Source organism: Phaethon lepturus, unplaced genomic scaffold, assembly GCF_000687285.1.
Source record: "Phaethon lepturus isolate BGI_N335 unplaced genomic scaffold, ASM68728v1 scaffold875, whole genome shotgun sequence".
Lineage (NCBI taxonomy): Eukaryota > Metazoa > Chordata > Aves > Phaethontiformes > Phaethontidae > Phaethon > Phaethon lepturus.
Genome location: NW_010541043.1, coordinates 143170 through 167396, shown reverse-complemented (window position 1 = coordinate 167396; position 24227 = coordinate 143170). Strand labels below are relative to the sequence as shown.

Genomic DNA, 24227 nt, shown 5'->3' with positions numbered 1-24227 from the left:
GCCAGTATTCTGGCGTGTAGGAAGCGAGCCCAAAATAGCCTGCCTTCTTACTACCTCCCTTCAGGGTGCTTTAACAATTTCTCAAAGGTCAGTAGAAACTAGTATCAATTAAAGTAGCTTTGTGTCTGCTTTTAATGTATGCTCTTGCAGGTAGTGGAGAACAAAGTTACTTTGAAATGCAATTCCGCTACCTTTTTCCCTGGAGTACTCTGTCAAGTTTTAGCTGTATGTGAGGATCCAAGGCAAGATGATTTGCTGATGTCTCGTGGGTCAACATTAAGCTAGCCCGGTTGGGTAGGCTAAAAATGCTGTCTTGGTCAGTTTTGTCTGGCAGGAGTAGTATCATAACATGTATTCATTCAGGAGCCTGTGATAAAATGAACATGATCTTAGAATTAGAAGCAGCCAGTCTGGCTCCCAGTCATTTGATCTGCTCACAAGCATGGTCTTTTTTGAATATTCTGTTTGGTTTATGAATCAGTCAGAAGGTAGAATATCCTGATGGTAGATAACATGTTTATGAGATGGATTTGGAAAAAAAAAAAACAATTATTGAGTTTTGCTTTCATTTAAAGATGAAGCAGAGTTTCACTGGGAGGTTTAGTGACAACTCGATATCATTTAGACAGAGTGATCTATCTGAAGAAAGATTAATGTTAATTAAAGTGGCATTGGAGAACTTCAGCAGATGACAGCAGCCAAGCTGGCTACAAGCTATTTTTAGAATATTGACTTCATTGCATTCAGCATGACTCACTTATTAAGTTAACAGATGAATCAATAGCTTAGCTTCTTATGGCAGTCACTGAATGTGGAACTGTATATAAAGACTGTGTTCATATCTTTGGGCAGAATTCATATTAGAAAAGCTGACCAGCGTTGATTCAGTCGAAGTGCACAAGTGTCTTGTACATGATGTAGCTATGCAATAATAATACAGTGAGTCCATTGGCTCATACATATATATGGGGGCACAGGGGAAAACCAGGCAGAAGTCCCAACTTCAACTACATGGAAAATAATACTATGACAATTTTATATCCAGAATAAATGTTTTTAAAATTAGAAACTGAGTTTCTGTTTTAGATAGAGTATTGAAACATACAGCAAACAGGTCGTAAAACGATAACTTGTTAAAAGAATGGATAGTTTATTGTTAATGGAGTCGCAATTTATTTTTCCTTTATGTTTTGTCTACTTGAGTTCTCTTCCCATTTGGGCTGTGGTTCATTGTTTCTTGCCTCCTCTTGAGCACAGTTCCTCCCGGTTTTTGAGTTTCCTTAGCTTGGATGAAGTTCAAGTTTTCCCTCTTCAGTAATATTCTGCTTTAATTTGTGAAATAGTAAAGCTTCCATCTGTTCCAATACAACTGTATTGCCCTCACTTCATTTTATTTCCTGTATTTTGTTGATTTCTTAGGTTGCTATAGAAACCTTGCATTCAACATTCTCCTGAATACTTTTTGTGAACTTCCTGCGAACCTGATCTATGTCAACCCAAGAAGCACTTCTAAAATAAATAAAAAATAAACTATTCTAAAATAGTTTCCCTAAAAAAGATGCAAAGATTCTATTCTTTCACAAAGTCCTGTGCAAATAGTTAAATGGGATTTATTACTTCCTAATTATTTTTATGGAATTTCTATTCTATTTTTGATGGTTCTCTCCTCAAAGACCTTCACTGATTTAGCCCAAAATAAGATGCTGTTCTTCATTTTTATTCTGTCAGCTCTAATTTCTACATCTAGGAATAATTTCACTTCTCTTCTGCAAAGGGGTTAGAGAACTGGGATGTTGGTATTACATGCAGGGTATGATACAGACCTGATGAGACTGGTGTCTATCGATATTTGAATATAAATTGTGGGACCTTTCAGAGGTTATCTGTTATGTATACACATGTGAAAAGTTAAAGCTAACCAGTATTTAAAATAATTTCACTATTAAATAATGTGGCTTGCTATAGTGTGAAAACACCACAGTTTGGAAGAGAAGGACTTTGCGTGTTAGGTCTCTATAGATGAAATTTGTGACTGTCTATTCAACTTACTGGAAGTAGCTGGTTGTATACTTAGCTTTGCTCTTGATTGGTTGTGTATTTGTTCTCAGAGAAAATGCCATTTATATTGTAGAATGCTGGATGTTGTGTTGTTCAACAGGAGAAAAAAATATAATAATGTGTGAAAGATGAAGAGTGAATCTGCACAAAAAGTGGGTCCCTGGTGAACTGAATTCGGGCCCTTCTAACATGCTCTTTGCTGCATTATATTCTAGTGTACAAAGGCCACAGTAGTTAATGTGTACTCATGCCAGTTGGTCCTTTGCTCCTCTGATCACAGTGTAAGTGCTTCTTGAAACACTGTGATCAAAAAAAGTAGTGTAAAATGTTCTAACAAAACCAACCTGCAGAGAGAAATTGCTCCTAAAAAAATGAAAAAACGTATGCCATGTGCAAGTCCTCTGCCACAGACTGTGTATCATCCTGTAGCTGAAATCTCCTGTGTGTAATTGTCTGGTCTCTGTTCTTTCAGATGTCAGTGTTCAAATCAAGGATTTGCAAAATGACAAGCTAACTTCCAGACAGGTCACAATAGATAGTGACACAAATGTAATTCAGAGAAATACTCGAAATATAAAGTTTTACATAAGTCGGAGATACCAATTAATGCATTGATTTTCAGTTTGCCTTGATTTTGCTGTTCTTTCATCACAACGTTTTTGTTTTTCTCAGTAACCTTTGTGTGCGTGACATTGTGTAGTCCCTTAAACTATGGACTTACCTGACTGTGGGAGATTTGTAATAGCAATTTGGTAACACCAAACTAAATGCTTTCAAAATTTTTTTCAGAGTGTTTACCATGAGGTTGGAATGAACTGGGCTTTGTGGGTTTTGAATGAAGAGTATGCAGCATGTTTCACAGCTGGTTCTGCCTCTTAAGTTCATTTGGCGAGTGAATTGTATGGCATAACATTTTGTGCATGAAATCAAAACTAATCAAGACATTTTGTCAGGTAAAAAAAAAAACAAACAAAACCTGCTTTTAGATTTTATCTATGTATTACTGTTCACTACTCACAGGCTGCCAAATAGGCAGTTTAAATCCTTTTTCCTCATAGATACATTATTATATAGTAAAACGAAAAATTCTGTTCCTCACATATCACATATCTGTGACCAGTAGAAGAGTTCAGGCATCCTCCCAGTGTGTGTGATGCCTTTAAACTTCTGTGAAACTCACAACAAAACTTTATACACAAAGTCAAATGTCTTTACTATGTCCTTTATAGTACATATTGCCAGATTTGACTGGCAATCTCCTGTGGTGGATCTCTCTTCCAGGAGTTAAAAGATGGAGTGAAATCTAATGTTCTGAAATGACGAAAGTATAGCTTTATGAAAAAAACACCTCCGAGGCATTTCTAGAATTGTATATTTATGTATTTCTGGTCCTCATTTAGTTTCAAATTCGTTATTATTTATTCATGAAGTCTGGATTTTCAAGCTAAAATGTCAACGTAGCATTGAAAACGTATTAAGACAGATATGATGAGCTGGAGCTATAGGTGAGAGATTGTTTATTTAATCAGTAACCTAACAGCTAATATGTGTTCCTCTTTCAAAAATGTGGAATTGTGGTAACTGACATTTTCAGTGACATTGCATATGCAATTTTGTCAAGGAAAATGTCCGATTCAGGAATGCATAACCACTTTGAAATGTGCTACCATTTGGACTGCAACTTGGCAGATTCACAGAATCAGTGAACAGTTTGGGTGGGAAGGGACCTTTAAAGGTCATCTAGTCCTACCCCCCTGCAATTAGCAGGGACATCTTCAACTAGATCAGGTTGCTCAGAGCCCCAACCAACCTGACCTTGAATGTTTCCAGGGATGGGGCATCTGCCACCTCTCTGGGCAACCTGTGCCCGTGTTTCACACTCTCATGGTTAAAAATTTCTTCCTTCTATCTAGTCAAAATCTATCCTCTTTTAATTTAAAAACATTACCCCTTGTCCTGTTGCTACAGGCCCTGCTAAAAAATCTGGCCCCATCTTTCCTGTAGGTCCCCTTTAAGTACTGGAAGGCTGCAATAAGGTCTCCCCGGAGCCTTCTCTTCTCCAGGCTGAACAACCCCAACTCTCTCAGCCTTTCTTCATAGGAGCGGTGTTCCATCACTATGATCATTTTGGTGGCCTCCTCTGGACCCGCTCCAACAGGGCCATGTCCTTCCTGTGCTGAGGGCCCCAGGGCTGGATGCAGTACTATGGGTGGGGTCTCACCAGAGCAGAGGGGCAGAATCGCCTCCCTCGCCCTGCTGGCCATGCTTCTTTTGATACAGCCCAGGACACGGGTGGCCTTCTGGGCTCTGAGCGCATATTGCCGGCTCATGTCCAGCTTTTCATCCACCAGTCCCTCCAGCCCTTTTTGGCAGGGCTGCTTTCAATCCCTTCATCCCCCGGCCTGTACTGATACCGGTGCTTGCCCCAACCCAGGCGCAGGACCTTGCACTTGGCCTTGTTGAACCTCATGAGTTTCACATGGGCCCATTTCTCGATCTTGTCCAGGTACCTCTGCATGGCATTCCGTCCCTCAGGCAGGGTGTCAACACTGCTTGGTGTTATCTGCAAATTTTCTGAGGGTGCACTTGATCCCACTATGTCATTGACAAAGATATTAAGGAGTACTGGTTCCAATGTGGACCCCTGAGGGACACCACTTGTCACCGATCTGGACATTGAGCCATTGATTGCTACCCTCTGGAAGCGACCATGCAATCAACTCCCTATTCACCCATCAAATCCACATCTCTCCAATTTAGAGAGAAGAATGCTGTGGGGGACCGTGCCAAAGGCCTTACAAAAGTCCAGACAGATGACATCAGTAGCCCTTCCCTTGTCCACTGATGTGGTCACTCCATCACAGAAAGCCACTAGGTTGGTCAGGCAGGACTTGCCCTTGGTGAAGCCATGCTGGCTGTCTCCAATCACCTCTCTGTCCTCTATGTGCCTTAGCCATAACTTATAGGTGGAGCTGTTCTAAGATCTTCCCAGGCACAGAGATGAGGCTGACAGATCAGTAGTTCCCAGGGCCCTCCTTGCTACCTTTTTTAAAAATGGGTGCAATGTTTCCCTTTTTCCAGTCTCCAGGGATTTCACCTGACTGCCATGACATTTCAAATATGATGGAGAGTGACTTGGCAACTACATCAGCCAGTGCCCTCAGGATTCTATCTTGTCAGGTCCCATAGGCTTGTGCATGGTCAGGTTCCTCAGGTGGCCTTGAACCTGATCTTCTCTTACAGTGGGAGGGACTTTGCTCCTCCAGTCCCCATCTTGCAGTCCATCCCCTCAAGAGGTGTGGGAAGAGACACTGACAGTGGAGACTGAGGCAAAGAAGTTGTTGAGTACCTTAGTCTTCTCCTTGTCGGTTTTTACCAGTTTCCCAGTCTTGCTCATCAGGCGTGTATGCTTTCTTTGACCTTCCTTTTCTGGCTGACATACCTGTAGAAGCCCTTCTTATTATTCTTTGCATCCCTTGCCAAGTTCAGCTCCAGCCACGCCTTGGCCTTCCTGACCTCATCCCTGCACAACCGGGCAGCGTCACTGTACTCTTCCCAGGATCCCTGTCCCTGCTTCCACCGCCTGTGCATTTCCTTCTTGCCCTTGTAGTTTGACCAGCAGGTCTCCACTCAACCATGCTTGCCTCTTGCCTTCAGTTCCTGATTTCCTACACCTGGGGATCGAGAGCTCTTGCGCTCTGTGGAAAGTGTCCTTAAAGATCTGCCAGCTCTGTTCTGCTCCCTTGTCCCTGAGGGCAGTTTCCCAGGGGATCCTATTGACTAACTCCCTGAAGAGCTGGAATTCTGCTTTCCTAAAATTCAGGGTCCTGACTTTACTCTTTGCCTGCCCCATATCCCTCAGGCCTGCAAACTCCACCAGTGCATGATGACTGCAGCCCAGGCTGCCTCCAATCTTGATGTCACCAATTAGCTCACATGCATTGGTGACCAACAGGTGCAGTATGGCATCCCCTCTGGTAGGACTGTTTATTACCTGGCACAGGAAGTTATCCTCCAGGCACTCTTGGAGTCTCCTGGATTGCCTACAGCTCGCTGTGCTACTTTTCCAGCAGATATCAGCATTGTTGAATTCCCCCATCAGGACAAGAGCCTGCGAGCATGATGCCTCCTGTAGCTGGAGTAAGACGGCTTCATCAGTAGACTCCCCTTGATCGGGCAGCCTGTAGTAGACACCAACCATGAGGTTCCCTTTCTTGCTGCAGTCTCTGATTCTTACCCATAAGGTTTTGACTTGCTCGTGGCTATTCTTCAGAGGCAGTTCTTCACACTCTGTCCATTTCTTGATGTAAAGGGGAACGCCTCTGCCCTTCCTTCTGAACAGCCTGTAGCCATCAGTAGCCGCACTCTAGTCATGGGATTCATCCCACCAAGTTTCAGTAATGGCAGAGTATGTTAAACTCATGACACAAAACTTTGCAGAAATATTTGCAGAAAATGATGCTAATTAATGGTTTAAGCAAGCCAGATGAGTTTACCTAGTCAATAATTTTGATTTTGTAATTTTTTTTTCTGATGTATTCAAAGGAAGTGCTTAATAGTTGTGCCAGGGGTTGCCAATAAAGAAATCTACCAGGTGGAATTCTCTGCTGGTGGAGTGCTCTCCTCTTTGCTAGAGGATAGAAAGTCAATGAAGTTATTTTTTGGGTACTCCCGAGTGCATCCAGGAATAGATCTGAAAGAACTAAATAAAAACTATTTTCTGATGGACCTCATTCCAGTAGCAATAGGACTGGTCATGTACAGCAGTAACAAGCACCGATCTGAGCCATTCCTGGTCATGGTATGATGAAACAAACCTTTGTCATGATGTTAACACCAATTTCTTACAGCTATCCCTTGAAACACCATTTGAACAAAGGTCAGAAATAGTGAAGAATAAAAGCTCGTGTTTGTACTTTCATTGGCAAAAACAAGTTTCATTTCTCTCCAACTTTGAACTCTAGTGATGATTAGCAGCAGTGGAAGTCATAGAATCATACAATGGTATGGGTTGGAAGGGACCTTAAAGATCAGCTAGTTCCAACTCTCCTGCCATGGGCAGGGACACCTTCCACAAGCTTGCTCAAAGCCTCATCCAGCCTGACCTTGAGCTCTTCCAGGTTGCAGAGGAAACGGTGAGTTCTAATGCTGCAATGTCTGGACCCTGTTTCTACCTCGGACATCATAGTTGATATTACTTCTGCAGACATATTACTTACGCAGATTTCATGTTCTGTCTGAAGCCTTCAAATCATTAATTTCTCTGAGTGACTTGCAGAGATACAGAAAGGCAGAATTTATGGGGAAAATCTTAATGTATTTTCTGTGTTATTCTCTTCTCCCTTTTTAGGTTGAGTAAACAATATGTGTAATAATTTCAAGATTGAATATAAGGAAATACATCTGTACAGAAATGCTGACAATCAGAAGGAAAACATCCAACAATAGGGAGATAATATAAATACACATTTGATAGCTGTTTACTGCTTTACAATAAAAAGTTTCTTATGTGTTTTCCATTTCTGTAGAACCCAGAAAATGACTAGTGTTGCTGTGCAGAGCCAGCAGGGAGGTCGTTAGTGCAGTTATATTTTTAGGTTGGAATTGTCACTAGCAATGATACTGTTTCATGAAATAAAAGAAGCCATGTCTGCATGCCTCTGGGGAAAATGTAATACTTACCACCATTTATAGTATGTGTTATTCATGCATATTCAGTATGTGAACTATTCTTTACCATAAACTTTTGCAGGATGTAGACAAGTAAGTTCAGTAAGTTCAATGTGGAACAAAACCACCTATTTTTCTACATCAGTGCCAACTATTGCATGCAACCCACTTTTTAGTACCAGTTGTGAACTCCAGAGACTTTTCAAATATGGAAGCCATAGAGTCTGTGTGCTTTGTGAGGTCTATGCATGTCTGATTAAAAAAATTCCACTTCTAGAATTGTATTTGAATGTATTTAAGACTGTATAGCAGCTTAGCGAAATACTGAACACAAAGCACATCAGGCTTCACGTGTTTAAACTCATCCATATGACTTACACAACAAACAAGAAATCGTAGAATATGATGACTGATGCCGTTAATGTAAAGGATGACATCATGATGATGGTAATTCTGCTTGGTTGACCTAATTCTTATCTTTCAGGCTAGTAAAGGAAGCCTTGTTCCTAATGTTTGTGTTAATCACATTAAGATTTTTCTTTGGATAAAGAAAGAGGGTTTTTTTTTCCTGTTGTTTTGGGGTTTAATGCATTTTACCTTTCAATTGGTAAGAGGCATATTTGTGTTTTGGAACAATTCATGACACCATTAACATGCTGTGCTTTGTGTTACTGTTTTTGAGAATACCTTTCTTCTGATTTCAGAGAACATTTTTCTTTTCCTGATTTCAGGTTGGGTGGGACTATATCAGCATACAAGATAGTGCCAGATGAAATAGAAGAAATCAAGGTACAGTATTACTGCCTTTCAACACTGAATTTCTTTGCTTGGAGAATTACAGAAATGTTATATTAAAAAGCCATGTTATTTCTTGCTTTGAAGTGCACAAATTGTATATGGCCTTTCTTTACTACCCTGTTTGATAAATTCTGAATATAGAAAACAAGGATCATTATTAGTATTGATTACATGAATTGATTACTTATCTGGAAAAATATCTTAAACTAAAAATTAAATATAAAATTGAACCCTTGTCCTTTACAGGCATTTTAAGTCCCTCTTTTAATTGATAAAATATATTTTCTGTAGACATTCATCTTGGTATTTCTTTATATGTCCAAAACCCTAAAAACTATCTGTTGAAATCTTAAAATTATTTGGTCATAAACAACTTAATAATAGTTTCCTTCTTTATTAATTGATTAATAATATTCAATTTTTTAATATTAATTGATTAATAATCAATTTATTAATTGATGAATATATTTAAGCTGCTGGAACATTTTATTGTCCACTCAATTCTAATGTATCACAGAAAGGAAAAAAGGTGTCTAAAGTAAAATTATTACATCCATATTTAGGCATCTAAAATAGAACTTTAGTTATTTTTACAAGTACAGTTTACCTTCAGCTTAAGTTGACTTCACTAGGGTTTGTTTGATGCCAAAAACTTGTGTAATTCAACATATCTCTGTTTTGTTACCTGAAGACAGGTGCAGGACTACTGTGAACACTGAGTTATATTTTCATAACAAAAAATAAATATGAATTTGTGTTCTTTGGCTTTTGAGGTCAAAAACACATCCTTTTTTTTTCAATATTATCTGTCTTAAGAAGGGGACACTATGACATCATTGGTACTCAAAAATATTAAAAGCTCTTTGATTTTTGGGGAGTGACAACAATAAGTACTGAATTTTACTTCCAATGCAGTGTGCATTATAACAAAACTCACTTTAGCTGAGTCCACTCATGGAAGGTACTTCAACAATTTGTGTCAGTCTTGTTCTTCAGTGGAGAAAAGATGGGTACTAGGTGGGAATTTGGCTTAGATCTGGTAGCATGGTCTGTGTAGCTGGTTCTTTATTCATTTGGATTGGTAGTCAATCAGTCTGGCATATTGCTTGCTCATTATGGTTACTTAACCTGTTGTGCTGTTTCATATACTCATTTTTAGCTGTGCGAAGGGAGTCAAGAGTAGTTTAAAATGTAGTAAAGGCAAGTTGTTGCATAATCATCTGATCTGTACATGACTTCGCAATGTGTAAAGTTGTGAAGATTTTTTCATCCTCAGTTAGCATCAAACCCACTGTAAGCAAACACAGTGGCTGCCTGTATCTGCATCCGTCAAAGCTATCACTCAGCCATGATCAAAATGTATTTCTCTTCTCTGAGATTCATGGATGACTCTATCTTGAATTATTAAGAGGAGCATAGTTTATTAGGGTAGATCCAATGTTTAGACTTCGGTATTAGAAAGAAGGTTTTCAAAACTTATTAGTGTTGTGTAATATTTTCATGATGTTCAGAGAACTGCACCAAAACTATAAAAACAAAAATGATGAAAACCCTAATCTTTCTCCTTTAATAGAAGAAACCAAACCCACTGACATTTTGCTAACATTGAAGACTGAGAAAAGGAAGCTGGTATTTCTGGCTTCATCGTGTGAACTGAGTTCAGTGAACAAAGAAAAATGGAATGCTGGGAAATAAGAAATAATTTTATTTTTAGGAACTTGCTGTATTAGGCAAGATCAGTAGTCATAGGACGGTGTTTTTCTCCCCACCTGCTAAGGAGGCCTGTTCTGATTTTTCAGCTCTTTCTTACTCAGCTGGTGTTTAAATGCTTGATATCCTAGGGAACAGCAAAGGACGGGTTACTCATTGATCTCAGTTGTGCCAGCATGTAAGTGTGGAGGGAGGATTGTATTGTTCTAAGTCAGAGCTATTTAAAGTGTTCAGAAGAAAATCACCTCCTTTACTTGTTTCTTGTAGCTGTCTTGTCTTGTTCAAGTAATGGTGTTTTTTAGGTTGAGATTGAAGTCAGCCCACCTCTCACAACTTAAATGATTGAACGTCTCAAGCTGTAATACAATAGGTGTTACTCATCTGAAATAAGGCACTACTGACGACACGCTAGCAGCAAGTATAATGGAGAAGTCTATATCAAATGTGGAAAAGTATTCTCTTGTATATATTTTGAATAGCAGCTGGCAAACCGGGAGACTCGGGAACCTTGCAGTAAATACAGGAGGAGTCTTAACTTCTGAAAGGCTCTCCAAGCAGATTAGAGTAGAAAAGTAAGAGAGGAGGAAATAAAGGAGAAAGCAAGTGAGGTTACTGGAATGTTACTTCTAGAGAGGACAGAATCTTCTTCCATGCACAGTAGTTTAGAGTTATTTTGCCTCACAACTATCTCTCCCCTAACTAAACATGAAATATTAAGGGGTTTAATTTGATGAAATATGCAAGAAGAATAGCTCCATTTTTAATGTATGATTTAACTCGGCAGGATGCTGAAATGTATTCGCAGGAGTTGGAATATTCGTGTTTTCTGGTAGTCCTTACAAAGTAAACTGCTTGCTTAAGTGGCAAAGGAGGGTACTTTATCAGACAGAGAGCAATAATTACTATGACAAATAAATAAGAAATCTTTGACAGCATTTCCATATATTGTAGAAAAGGTGATAAATTAATCTCTTTTACAGCTCAAAGCAATTTATGACGAAAACAGATGTATTGATTTTGTTAATTCATGTAATTACATCTTAGGTATAACACCATTATAAGCAGAGACTGTATCTGAGTTTATGGAAGAGGAAGAACTCTGTAAGCCTTAATATACCTGCTGGTTGAAAAGTATCTTTAGAAGATTAATGAAATGCATGTTTCTAAAAGTATTAGTAATTTCAAAAATCACCTGTATCTTACATACATATATGTGAGAATTTATTTGTCCATATTGCAATACTCAGAAAATTTTAATATGTGTTTATAACGTTTCCATTCTGGAGTATTTAGAATATATTTATCCTTGCACGTGAGTGTGATTTCACTGTGTATATAAGTACTGTGAGATCATACATCATATTATGTATCTAGAATATTGCCTGTACATATGTGTGCCTATTTCTGTGAATGAGCTTATATGATCAGTGTTGGGTATAATCGTAGTAGTGCATCCTGCTTACCAAAATTAAGTAGCCTGGCATGCTTATAGGCATATGAATTAGAAGTATTTATGGCAGAAGTGATAGCATGTACCTTGACTACCCTCATGCACCTTACTAAGGTTAGGAAGAATTGAGTGGAACCAATCACCACTGCAGTTCTTCAGCATCTGTATCAGTCTGGAGTTTGATGAAACTTACCTTCCCTAGATTTTTGTCATAGGTGCTTAGGTTCCCAAGGTGAGAGCGCTCAACAGGTAATCATATGAAGATACCAACACAGGTTTCCTCCTGAAAACTTTTCTAAAAGGTGGAAATGTCTTCTATCACAGGATCTTCAGGACCAATGCTTCAATAAGAGAAGCTTTCAGAGGAGGAAAACGTGAGAAAATGTCTAAATGTTCCCTGCCATTTCTCTACACCAATTAAAAGCAGTGGCACTTTGTTTTCGGTACCTGCTGGTTTTAAAATATTGCAGGAACTGATGAAGGCAGTACATACAGGAATTACAGCATATTTCTGAGAAAGTGTCACTGTTTCAACTTTCTGTAGACTTCTCATCAGAATCATTCATCCTGTAAGCAAGGAGCTTTTCAAACCTGCAAAAATGCATTGGCAGATTTCAGCCTTGCTCCTCATTCACTGTATTTGTATGTTGTGCCTAAAGGAGAGGTCTTCCAAGCCAAATAATTTCATGTACATAGGGACTGGTGAGCATATCAGGCAGCACTGGTTTTGAAGAACATCTTCTGGTTGGAAATTAAAGCAATTGCATGTCAGAGGAAAAGAATAACAGCAAACTTAACATTTCTTTACTTCCAGTTAATGACATTCATGACAAAATACAATTTTGTTTACAATGTGGAGTTTGCCTGAAGAGTAAAGAGCAATTTATGACTATTACTGATGAGGGAAAGTTTTGTGTGATGTGCCTGTAGATAGTTTTATATGTCAATGGTAGCATCTTATGGTTTATAATACCATGAGAGATGCTCTTTTTGATTGCAGCATTCTGCATTACAAAAGAAATACATGATGTTGTGAAGGATTGTTTTTCTAGAGGAAGACTTGGTGAATGAGAAGACCACTCATTAACAGATTTTCTGAAAAAATATTTGGTCTGCGAGTCGACAGCAGAAAGGAATTTAATTGTTGGTTGGGTTTTTTAAGTGCTACCCCGTATGCTTTTCATGTAGGCATATGCATGTATCTCATCATCTCAAGACCAGAAATTAATTTGGCAGCAGGTCTTCAATTCATAGAAATAATATGCACAAGAAAGACATTGCCGTTTTATTTAATTCTTGTAATACTTGTGGTCTGAGACAGATATTCCAGTGTAGAGAAAAAGATTAAATGGTTACCTCCTCTGGTAGTTAATTTTAAGAAACCTTGTTAGAAATTTTTCTTAGTACTGGTTGTAAATTTGTAAATTTAGTTGTAAAGCCATTCTGGAGGAAGATGGGGATTTTTTTTAGTTCTGTTATCCACCCTTTCACACAGAGACATGCTTTGTGCTCCTCAAAGAACATCTGTAATTTTTCTATAGTTGTTCTTTAAATGAAAGCGTATATGCATAAAGTATTAAAGGCTACATTTAAGACTACAGACCTTTTCTCCTGAATTATGATAGGATAGCGCTCTCTTTTTCTTTAGAAGTATGTGTTCACTTAATAGTTTAATATATGAAAATCCTTTTCATGAATAGCTGAAACACATTCCTTTCAGTTTGTCTTCAGTCTGTGAGGCAACAGACTCCAGTGGTAAAGATCCAAGAGTAAAAAATCATAAAAAATGTGAGAGCAAGGGAAATAAGCAGAAGGGAAATGGGGAACACTGTGTCTTCTTAGAGGTCAATTGCTCCAGATGACTTAAGCGTTCATGAGTTTTTAACTTTTCCACACAATCGTATTTGGGAACATCTTATGAACAAACTAAGCTGATTTCAATATCAGTGAGCTGCATTTCAGAGCAAAGCTGGACTCTTGGCCATCAAAAATGTACACCTTTGAAATGATTACAAATAAAATCAGTCTATTCAGAGACTTTGAGATAATCTGGTTTGTAGACCTTGTGATGTCATATACCTACATAATACTGTATGCCAGAATCTGTTCATTATGCTGGTAGGAGTAGCTGATGAAATTCATGCAACCTCTGTGTGCAGCCAAGAGGCAGTGGCCTTGATCCTTGAAAGCATTTTCATGTTTATCCATGTGTGGAAAAAAATAAGTAGCATTTTGTCAACAAGTGCGGGTTTATAGTCTTGTATCAAAAAAACAAGAATGAAAGAAAGATAGTCATTAATACTGTGTTGGATAGTGCATAAGAACAAGACTGTGGCTCAAAATATTGAGGCTTCACAAAACTGGTGTCACAACTTGATGGGGGGCAGTGGGGCATTTAAATAGTTCTCATCTTTTACAGAATCGACAATGCATTGCATAAACAAGAGGATGTGCTGTCATCCTGGTTTTTTTGCATAGGAGTTTGTCCTGGATGTGGTTTATTTCATTATTGTATTGATGTTCATTTGCTAAGTGTATCAGCATTTGCCAAGGGTCTCCACAAAAGTTTCCAAAAGGTTGGGAGGCATCACAATTTGGTGACAATGCTGAGATTATCACTCTGTGATCTGTTCGGATCCAGCACAAACAAAAAATACATTTCCCTCCAGTGACTTTCAGACTAAGAGTTTTTTGAAGAGGTTCAAGCTGTTTGAAGTATGCATTCCCACCAATCCCATTACTGAGAAACATAAAGCACCAAGAAGCTTTACTATTTACCTTGCAGGAAGGACAATTCTGTTTCTCAGTTTTTCTGCTAATGTTTTCCTTCTTCTACCTCTCAGGTTAGAATTACTAACTCATGGCACAAGAGCTTTTACTGAGTAGCATGACATAAAAGGATATTATCAACTGAATGCCTAATGAGCATTAACAAATAGTATTTCCACAGACTCCAAAGCTCACAGATACAAGTTGAAAAAGATTTAGAGGCAATGTGTGATGGTCATGTGTGTTCTTTTGTGATTAGATTACTAGTCATGCTGGACTGTGTGTTGGCTAAAACTGAGGGTTTGTCTTTTAACTCTCTTAACATGCGCTCAATGTCTGACCCTGCAGTAGACTGTTTCATTGTGCTCCTGCAGCCAAGAAAAGAAGGTTTCTAAAAGGATTTGCAGGTGTCCCAACCAGTAACAAAAAGCAGACACTATCCTGAATTCTCAATTTAGTGTATAGAATCCCTTATAAACTTCCAGGTTTGGATCTTCTACTTGGTTATTAGGTTTCCTTAAGGGAGACTTTCTTATGGCCTTGAATCCACAATTGTCTCAAAAGACAATTGAGAAGTGAGACGTGTATGTTAGAAAACTTTGCCTCATCATATTTCCCTGTAATTAAATTTTACCTGATGTACACACAGACTTCTTCCTGAGTTAATTTCTAAATCCTGCGTTAGCAGAGTCAATTGCTGATTAGTATTCTTTTTCAAGCTACATATGACTCACAAAAAATGAAATAACATTATTTAGATGACAGAAACTTTTGAGTTTTTACTTGCTGTATTAATCCTTAAATGATCTTACTGACTTTTGTTGTTTCCATGCTGGAGTGAATGAAAGGTTTATGTGTGTGATGATGTGACAAAATAGTGAAAAACATTATATGAAACAAAAAATTACATTTCTTTAATTGTTTGTCCATGTGTACGCATTCATGCTATAAGCACGTATAGAGAGTCACGTAGGCTAGAGATTTACACCCCTTGCAGTACTGATGATGTGCTCTTAGCTCTTTCTCCCCCATGCCATGCATTTGTGTGCTGTTCTTTTAGTTCTTGTCAACAGCGGATTATATTATATCATATCATATTATTTTATATTTCTTCTAGTTGACTGTGATTTCCTTATATCTTGTGTTATGTCAGTTTTTCTTCTCATTAGTTCTTTGTTGTTTTAAGTTAGTTTTGTTTCTTGTAAAACTGATTTTTTCCTGTCTTTCTGGAAAACATGGTCTGTATTACATTGGATTCTGGCTTAAAATCTGGGTTTTTGGTGCTAAGCCTGGCTGTGCAAACCTGAAGCACTGTCCAGGCACACTCTCACACCAGCGAAATATGAGTGTTTCATAAGAGTGCCTTTGCTATTGTGGGATTTTTTTTCCCCACCTATGAAGGCAGTAGTTGCTGTGGGTATCAGTTTTGACTCTTGGATTGTTTCTGCTCTGATGGGTTTGCGACTCTGCTTGAAGGATGTGACAGTTCTCAATGCTATGGCTATTGCTACCTCAGGTTTTTGTATAGAAACTCCTTAGGGAGTACTCACTGAAGAGCCTTTTCATCTGTTTCTCTCATCTTCTGTGGTTGATGGATACTCGCTGCAATCGCAGACCCCTCAACCAAAAAAACATCTGTACAGAAAGAATGTAAAATGAGAGATGGCTGAAGCATCTGTATCTCTATTCCCTGATTATTGGACAACAGGACTCAGCCCTGCCCTTGTGGATGTTCCCTGGCATTTGGTGGGATTTCTTTTAGGCCCAGGCAGTTGCTGGTATTACCAGTATTACAGACATACTCCATTTTTCCTCTCTGCCTTGAGATGTGCATGATGTAAACCAAGCAACTGGGGCAGGGGAAGCTGAGCATCTGCTCTTTTTGGCATCTGGGACTGAAGAGGCTGATTGACTTTTTTTGATTTGGAAGAGACATTAGCAAGTATCTGGGGGTTGCCCAAATTTCTTTACATCTGCTAGTGATCAAACTCTGATCACCATTAGGACTGCTGAGTGTATCACAGGCACTCCAGTGCTTTCCTGGCAAGGACATCAAATGCCTAGATGTTCTGGATGGAAAAAGTATACTCACTGATTTTCCACATGGAAATAGGAATTATTACTTCTTGTTTTCCTGCTGTCTTCCATATTCTATTTCATAGGCTCTGTGGCCTCGGAGACTGCATGGCTCCAGAAATGACAGAGGAGACTACCTCACCAAGCTACCTTCCTTTTACAAGCTGTCTTGAATACAGAAGATGCTGAAGTATTGTTAGTAATTCCTGTTCTAATGTGAGAAGGATTTAAACTAATGCATTTTATATTTTATTGTGAAATTTGGTCTTATGAACACCCGTAAGAAGTTTAGCCTGTGTTTTGCAGATGATAGCATATTGCAGCATGGGGAATGGAAGGGCAGGAAGATGATGCATCAATTTAAGTTGAAATGCCATGCCAATAACATAAAGTCATTTTAGTAATATTATTATTTACTTTCCAAAGCAAACAAAATAGTTCTGTAGTTCTCCTGCAAAGAGAGAAGTATCTGTAGGATGAAAAAAGAAAAACAACTGGAAGTTAATTTACAGAACAAATCAGTATATTGTTGATATTTCAAGCCTTTCTGGTATCCCAACATTTAAGCATTCTTGGTGCTGTTGCCCTTAACAGGGGAGATTAACGTGTATCAGATTTTTCATGACCACAGTCATGTCTGTCTATTAAATCTTTCTTCACTAAATACATTAGAAACGAACAAGAAGAGATTTCAAATTTCTTGTTGTTTTCCAGAATAAAAAATATCACTGCTTCTCTCTGTGGCTGTAGTAACCAATTTTCTCTGATTTCCTCCTGGCTTTCTTTCATTTTCTGTTTTTGCTAAATACATATCTCTGTACCAGTCATCACCTGAAACCTAGTTAGGTCTTGGGGCATTTTCTTACTTGCTCTAACACAGTTATTGTGCTTTTCATCTGACCCAGTATACTGGGCGATGTTTTCAGTGGCTTCCGTTCTCACTCGAGAAGTCAGTTCTTAAATGGGATCTCACTTAGCTTGACTGAGAAGAGAAAACATAGCTCAGCTTCATTAAGCAGCAAATAGCTTTTGGCAAGTATATAAGTAAATCAAGTCTATATAAAAGCCCTAATAATTTTCCATGTGACCTGTTACATTAAGTTTTGTTTGGTTGTATTTACCCTATGTGAATGTATTCTGGTGACTATTTTTTGACATCTATGAGGGAAATATAATGTTGTCCTGTCATAACTGATAATGTCATAATTGGTTAGGGACTTGACTGAGATTGAGGGAGACCTACACTATGATCTTTTCTTGTGGTAAATAGGTTTCTGAAAGTTCTTTCCCTTTACGATTGTCAAAATAGATGAATACTGGTACTGCATATATATAGGAAAAAAGAAGTTCAGTTGTGGGTTTCTTTTTTTAAAACTTCAGGTTCTACAGCTATTTACAGGTGGTGTCATAGTGAATTATGACAATTATTATTTGTAGAGAAATTAAGTATAACTGCAAATAAGGACATTGTTTGTCACCCAGTCCTCAGTATTTCAATCTCATGAAATTCCATGGAAGTAAATGTTAAGTGATGCGTATGGGAGGTGTGAAAAACTCCTAAATTTGTATATAAAATAGGGGGCTCTAATTTCACTATTGTAATCCAAGAATGAGGTATGAGAAGCATGCTGAGGTGGTTACTCAGTGCTCAGGAACAACTGAAGGGGGTGGAAAAAGCCAGAAAGACTGTGAGGAACTACTAGGAAAGTAACTAAGACCAGAATGCAAAACCTTTTCTGTTACGTATGAGCCTGTGGTGCCCCACACACAATGGTGTGTGAAGGGCTGATTCCCTAATCACAAAAATTACACAGTAGGGCTGAAAAAGATTTAGAGTCAGATTATAAAAATTATATCATTTATAGAAGCACTTCCGTATGAGGAACAGATAAAGAGACTGAGACAGAAATGTTCAAAAGTGTCACATTTGGTTGCATTTCAGCAACATTCTTCCTGATTTCTACTGCACTTTTAAAATGAACTCTTATGCTTAATTTATGCAAATTGTAAGACTGCCTGAAAACAGGCACTGGAGCTTTGACTATATGTCTTCTCTTGGGTGATAATCTACTGATTGTAAGGGAGTGGGGGGGTGGGGGGGAAGGTGTTCCTAATAATGGAAAAATAGAAAGCATTCACTTAAAACCGCTGAAGCTGAAACCTCATCTGGTTATAACACAGCAGTCATCTCTCCATCAGAAACTGGTTCAGTAGATTCTATTTTTCTGAAAAAGGTTTGTAACTGGTAGACAGCAGATAATTCTGCTAAAATAGCGTAGTTTATTTTACTTTCATGGTATCTTTTCTATCTAGATGCTTTTTTATGTTGTGTTTTAATGGCTTGATTGGAAAAACACAGTAGGAGGACACCAAAGACTACATACACCTCCTTGCGATATGCAAGCTTGTACACTGTATTAATAGAGTGATGCTTCGTACTTCAATGTGTGATTACACCTAATTAAACTTCTCTAATAATTAACATTTTTTGTGGCACCCTAAGCCTGTTAGTTACCCTATCATATGTAAGGTCTGCTGTCTGAAGCAGAATACGAAACATGAAATGTTTTTTTAGCAAAAATTTCCTTCAAGGAAATATTATAAGGGAATGGTATAAAATGTGTTGAACCATGTGGCTAGAGGCATTTTGTTTGCTCAGATGCTTTTTTTAATCAGATGCACAAGATTCATCTAGCTGAGATTTCATGCTGATGAGCTGTATCTGAGCACAAATATAAAATGGAAAGTTTTAAGTAGATTCTGTGTTTTATTGCTTATGCTGGGTAGGTAGCTCATCTCATCTCTGACACTGCACAGCACACAGAGCTGGAATGTTGGCTTAACTGATACCCTAAAGGCTTCCACAAATGGATGTCTTCCAGCTAAACAAAATCGGAGCAAAGCGTGTGGAGACGAAGTTAAAAATGCCTTCATTAGCTCTAGATGCTGCACCACGAGTGCCAAGAACTGAATGTCTGTGTTACCAAGGCATGCAAACCAATAAAAAGCATCTATCTGTAAAGTAAAGAATTTGGTGCTGGAGATCCAGCATCCACTTCATATGTTCTTTGATACATTTTATTTTAAACTATTTGTAGTGTGATTCTGTGAACTGTGTGCCTGTTAACAGCTGGAGCGGATTACATGTGTTGCTGAAGTCCATCTTCCAAATAAGTTTTATGTGAAAGTATTCCAGTTTGTATGCTTAAAGATTACTTTGCAATATGAACCCAAGTCTGGTAAGCAGAGAGCTGTCAGAAGTGCACAGCTCTTTAGAACTAACAGGCTATGGTGGATGTGACCGCAGCCTCCAGCACAGAATATATTCACATACCACAATATATCAAAGTTACAAATAATGCGAAATTCAGAATATAGTACAGTTGTTACCAGTGAAACACTGTTGTCTGAACTAAGTGCTTATAAAGTGCCCAGCCATGCTGGCAGACTAGTATTTTAAAAAAAAAATAATTGTCTAGATCAGTGATCTCCAAACTTCTTGATTGTGCACCCCATCAGTAAAGAATTTTTGAGCATGCATCCCCCAATATATGTATATTTAATATTTTCTCCCTGTACCCCAGTGGATCAGAGAATCACAGAATCATTTAGGTTGGAAAAGACCTTTAAGATCATCAAGTCCAACCATCAACCTAACACTGCCAAGTCTACCACTAAACCAATGTCCCTGAGTGCCACATCTACACGTATTTGAAATACCTCCAGGGATGGTGATTCAACCACTTCCCTGGGCAGCCTGTTCCAATGCTTGACCGCTCTCTCAGTAAAGAAATTTTTCCTAGTATCCAATCCATTTGTCACCTGGTGAAACTTGAGTCTGTTTTCCCTCATCCCATCACTTGTTACTTGGGAGGAGAGACCAACACCCACCTCTCTACCACCCCCTTTCAGGTAGTTGCAGAGAGTGATAAGGTCTCCCCTCATCCTCCTCTTCTCCAGACTGAACAACCCCGGTTCCCTCAGCTGCTCCTCGTAGGACTTGTGCTCTAGACCCTTCACCAGCTTCGTTGCCCTTCTCTGGACACGCTCCAGCAACTCAGTGTCCTTCTTGTAGTGAGGGGCCCAAAACAGGATTCAAGGTGTGGCCTCACCAGTGCTGAGTACAGGGGCACGATCACTTCCCTACTCCTGCTGGCCACACTATTTCTGATACAGGCCAGGATGCTGTTGGCCTTCTTGGCTACCTGGGCACACTGCCGGCTCATACTCAGCCAGCTGTTGACCAGCACCCCCAGGGCAGCTTTCCAGCCACTCCTCCCCAAGCCTGTAGTTTTGCCTTCCTACCCTCAAGCAGATCAGCAGGCCTGCCCAACTTGGTGTCATCTGCAAACTTACCGAGTGTGCACTTGATCGCCTCGTCCAGATAACTGATAAAGGTACTAAACAGAACTGGCCCCAATACTGAGCCCTGGGAAGCACCACTTGCGACCAGCCATCAAGTGGATTTAGCTCCACTCAGCACAGCTCTTTGGGCTCGGCCATCCAGCCAGTTTTTTATCCAGCAAAGAGTGTGTCCATCCAAGCCATGAACAGCTGTTTTCTTCACGAGAATGCTGTGGTAAATGGTGTCAAAGGCTTTACTAAATTCTAGGTGGACAACATCTTTCCCCTCATTCACTAAGTGGATGACCTTGTCATAGAGGAGATCAGGTTAGTCACCATCTTGCATTCACCACACTTTGGAGACCGCTGGTCTAGATTATTGAAATGATTTACTGGTTCAGGGAGCATCACAGCAGTAAGTAATGAAAACCAGCCCTGATTAGCTGGTTTCTAGATTGCTCTGTACTAATCACTCCATAGATAATAGAATTCTTAAGAGTCATTTTGAATTCTCCCACACTTTTTGTTTACATAAGTTTGGGTTTGAGCCAAGTTGTTATTTGATTTTTGTGCCTGTCATAGTTTAGAGAAAATAATCCAGAGTTCAAAATTTCATCTGAGGTGTTTATAAAATTGCAAAAAACCACAGAAATGTTATTTGAACACATTGGTGTCTTAATGAAGATCCTCTTGTTGGATTAATAGGTTGTTAAAAGGATCCAGAAAAAAATTGCAGGAAGAAGTTTATTCCACATTAAAAAATACTATATAGCAACAGTTTCAAGTAAGAAAGCCCAGCAGATATGTTAACAGGCTGAAAGGAATTCTTCCCCTGAAGTCTGCTGCTGTAACACAAGCACACAGGAGAAAAAAGCTTTCCCAAGAGCTTCCTCCATTTTTTTTTTTTCTGAGATAAAAAGCCTTATTGTGTTAATTAGCATTGATAACCATCGTATTTGATCTGGTTGTTTAGTTTGTGTGAGCCATAGTTTATGGAACTATTTTTCTTCATGCCTTGTACATAAGGGAGCTGAGAAGTGATGGCACAGGGTGAGGAGAAGACAGATGCGCGTGCAGGTGTTGCCCGAATGAAGTGAATCCATCTTGGGTGCAGGCATCAGGTTCCTAAGGAGGTGGGATTGATGTGGACAGATTATCTTAGAGACCTTTGGTTGTAACAAAAGCCAATAATTTTTCCATGGTGTGTGGAGACAACACTAATTATGTATTTGATTGGACAGCAGTAGTAGTATATATTTGGATGTGAGATTAAGTAGTTTGCTGAACAGAATGTTTTGATATCACAATACACGTAATGTAATTTGCTGTGGCAAATATTTGCTCTTCTGGAATATCTTTGAGCTCCCTATGGAAGCGTTTCCTAGCAAGTGTCTATCTAGGCAAGAAAAATGATTCAAGTTAAACAGTGATACAAGATTAAAGTTTAACGTTTCTCTTTTTCATTATCTCTGCGCTTTTGATATGTTCTTTTTCTGGATACTCCCATGATAAAGTAGCTAGCATTTTGATGTTACTTACCGTAACACTGTTTCTGTACCTTTCAATTATAGTAGAATTTCAGAAATTAACGTGACTTAATTGTTCTCCGGATAAATGTATAAGGGAGAGAATGCCACTGTATCATCAGAGTTCAGTAAAGGGGCAGTGGTTGCAGAGTTCAACTTTTTAAAATATTCTCTTATAAAAAATACACAAGGGTTTCTAGGATTGTTCTGTCAGAAACATTTGTGTTCAATTTTAGCTGCCTCATCATTCTGACAAGATTATGTGGAATGTTAAGGCTGCAAAGGTAACGCACATATTGGCTTTCACCATTTCTGCGCAGACTGACATTTCTATGTTCTCCTATTTATCATCCTCTTTGTTACTGTTGTTATGTTCTATCAAAATAGCCTTGTATTTTAAAACTACAAATATTGTAACAGTTTCACTGTGTTGCTTCAGTAGCGCGATGACGTAAACATCTCTATTAACAAATAGGCTGAACCCCTGTGGAAATTTATACTTCTCAGTCCTGTCATTTTAAAGGGTTCTTCTGCATTCTTACCAGTGAAATGGTCTTGGTAGTTGAGCATAATTTAAAGTAAGTGAGAATTACCTAACATTTATCATTCTTGAAAATGAAGCTATGTATCTGAGGATACCTTATGAAGATAAGAGCTTAACATCAAGGTGTTTAAAAATTCTTGTCCTTGTTTGATTGAATGGAAAACAACCATTCATTATGTATTTGGAGCAAGGACTGTGTGCTATATTTTAATAAAAATTTCTAGGGAATAATGCTATATAAAAAAGGCAGTGCGTAAAGAATAAAGGTGGGTGTCATTTGGGGCACTGAAGCTAACACTTTAGTTCACAGAGTACCTTGAGGGTGTAAAAGACAACAGACAATTATCCTCAGGCTGCACTGAAGGGAGGATGCCTAAGTTTAAAATCAGGGAACTGTGAAGAACTGCATTACATACAAAAGTTCCAAATGTCTCTAAATATGGTGCAGAACTGTGAATGCTTCTGTAGGTAAGAAAACCAAAGGAATGGTTGTGTTTCAAAAACGGGGGGGGGTGGGGTGGGGTATTTGTGAAGTATTATGCTCCGGGTGTAATCAAAGCTTTCACATGCACTGAGTTGACTTCTGAGAGACCCAGCAAAAGAAATAAGCAATAGAAGTGCACAGATAAAGGGAATTATGAGGTTTTGTGTAACTTTTCTGCAGACCTAACTATGGAAAGCACTTAGGACACACATTCTGACTGTTCAGCCAATAGCTGATATATAGGCATTAAGCTTTAATCATAATTGCAGAGTTCCCTATATTTGCCATTTTGCTTTAATTAAAACAACTGAGATACACTTCATGCATTTGGGTAACCAAGCACTTTTACTACGTATTTTTATATTTAAATATTTTATATGAAGTAACATACAGGTTTTAACATAATATTTGTATGTGTGTGTGTTAAGAACAATTTGTATTTCAGTATTTTTTTGCAGAATTTTAGTACCTTAAACTCTTAAAAAACAATTCTATATATGGACAAATGGTATTTTAGCAGTGATATAGTCTTGACAACAGCAAAATCTGAGCTAATTCTGTTGCTTTCATCTTCATTCTGTTGTATTCATCTAAAACCATGGCAATCTCATAATATACAAACTGAAAAATAAAAGTGAAAAATAAGAGGTTTCCTCTGTGGTGGAATAATGGCTAATTTCAGACTTGCTGTTGTTGAAAAGAATTTTGAATTCACTCTTCTAGATTTCAGTCAATGAAAACAATACTGGGCATTGTTTTGGCACTTATATTGCCTTCTGAGGACAGCTAAATAATAGG

General features: G+C 38.5%; 1 protein-coding gene across 1 annotated transcript in view; it reads left to right on the top strand.

The window, feature by feature from the left end:
- Positions 1–24227, top strand: part of GPHN (gephyrin) — a gene marked incomplete at its 3' end in the record, with an annotated part of 180068 nt that overhangs the window by 25411 nt on the left and 130430 nt on the right. The window contains exon 3 of the mRNA XM_010287600.1: positions 8460–8517. Coding sequence (XP_010285902.1) covers positions 8460–8517 — 58 coding nt within the window. The remainder of the gene's footprint in view (positions 1–8459; positions 8518–24227) is intronic.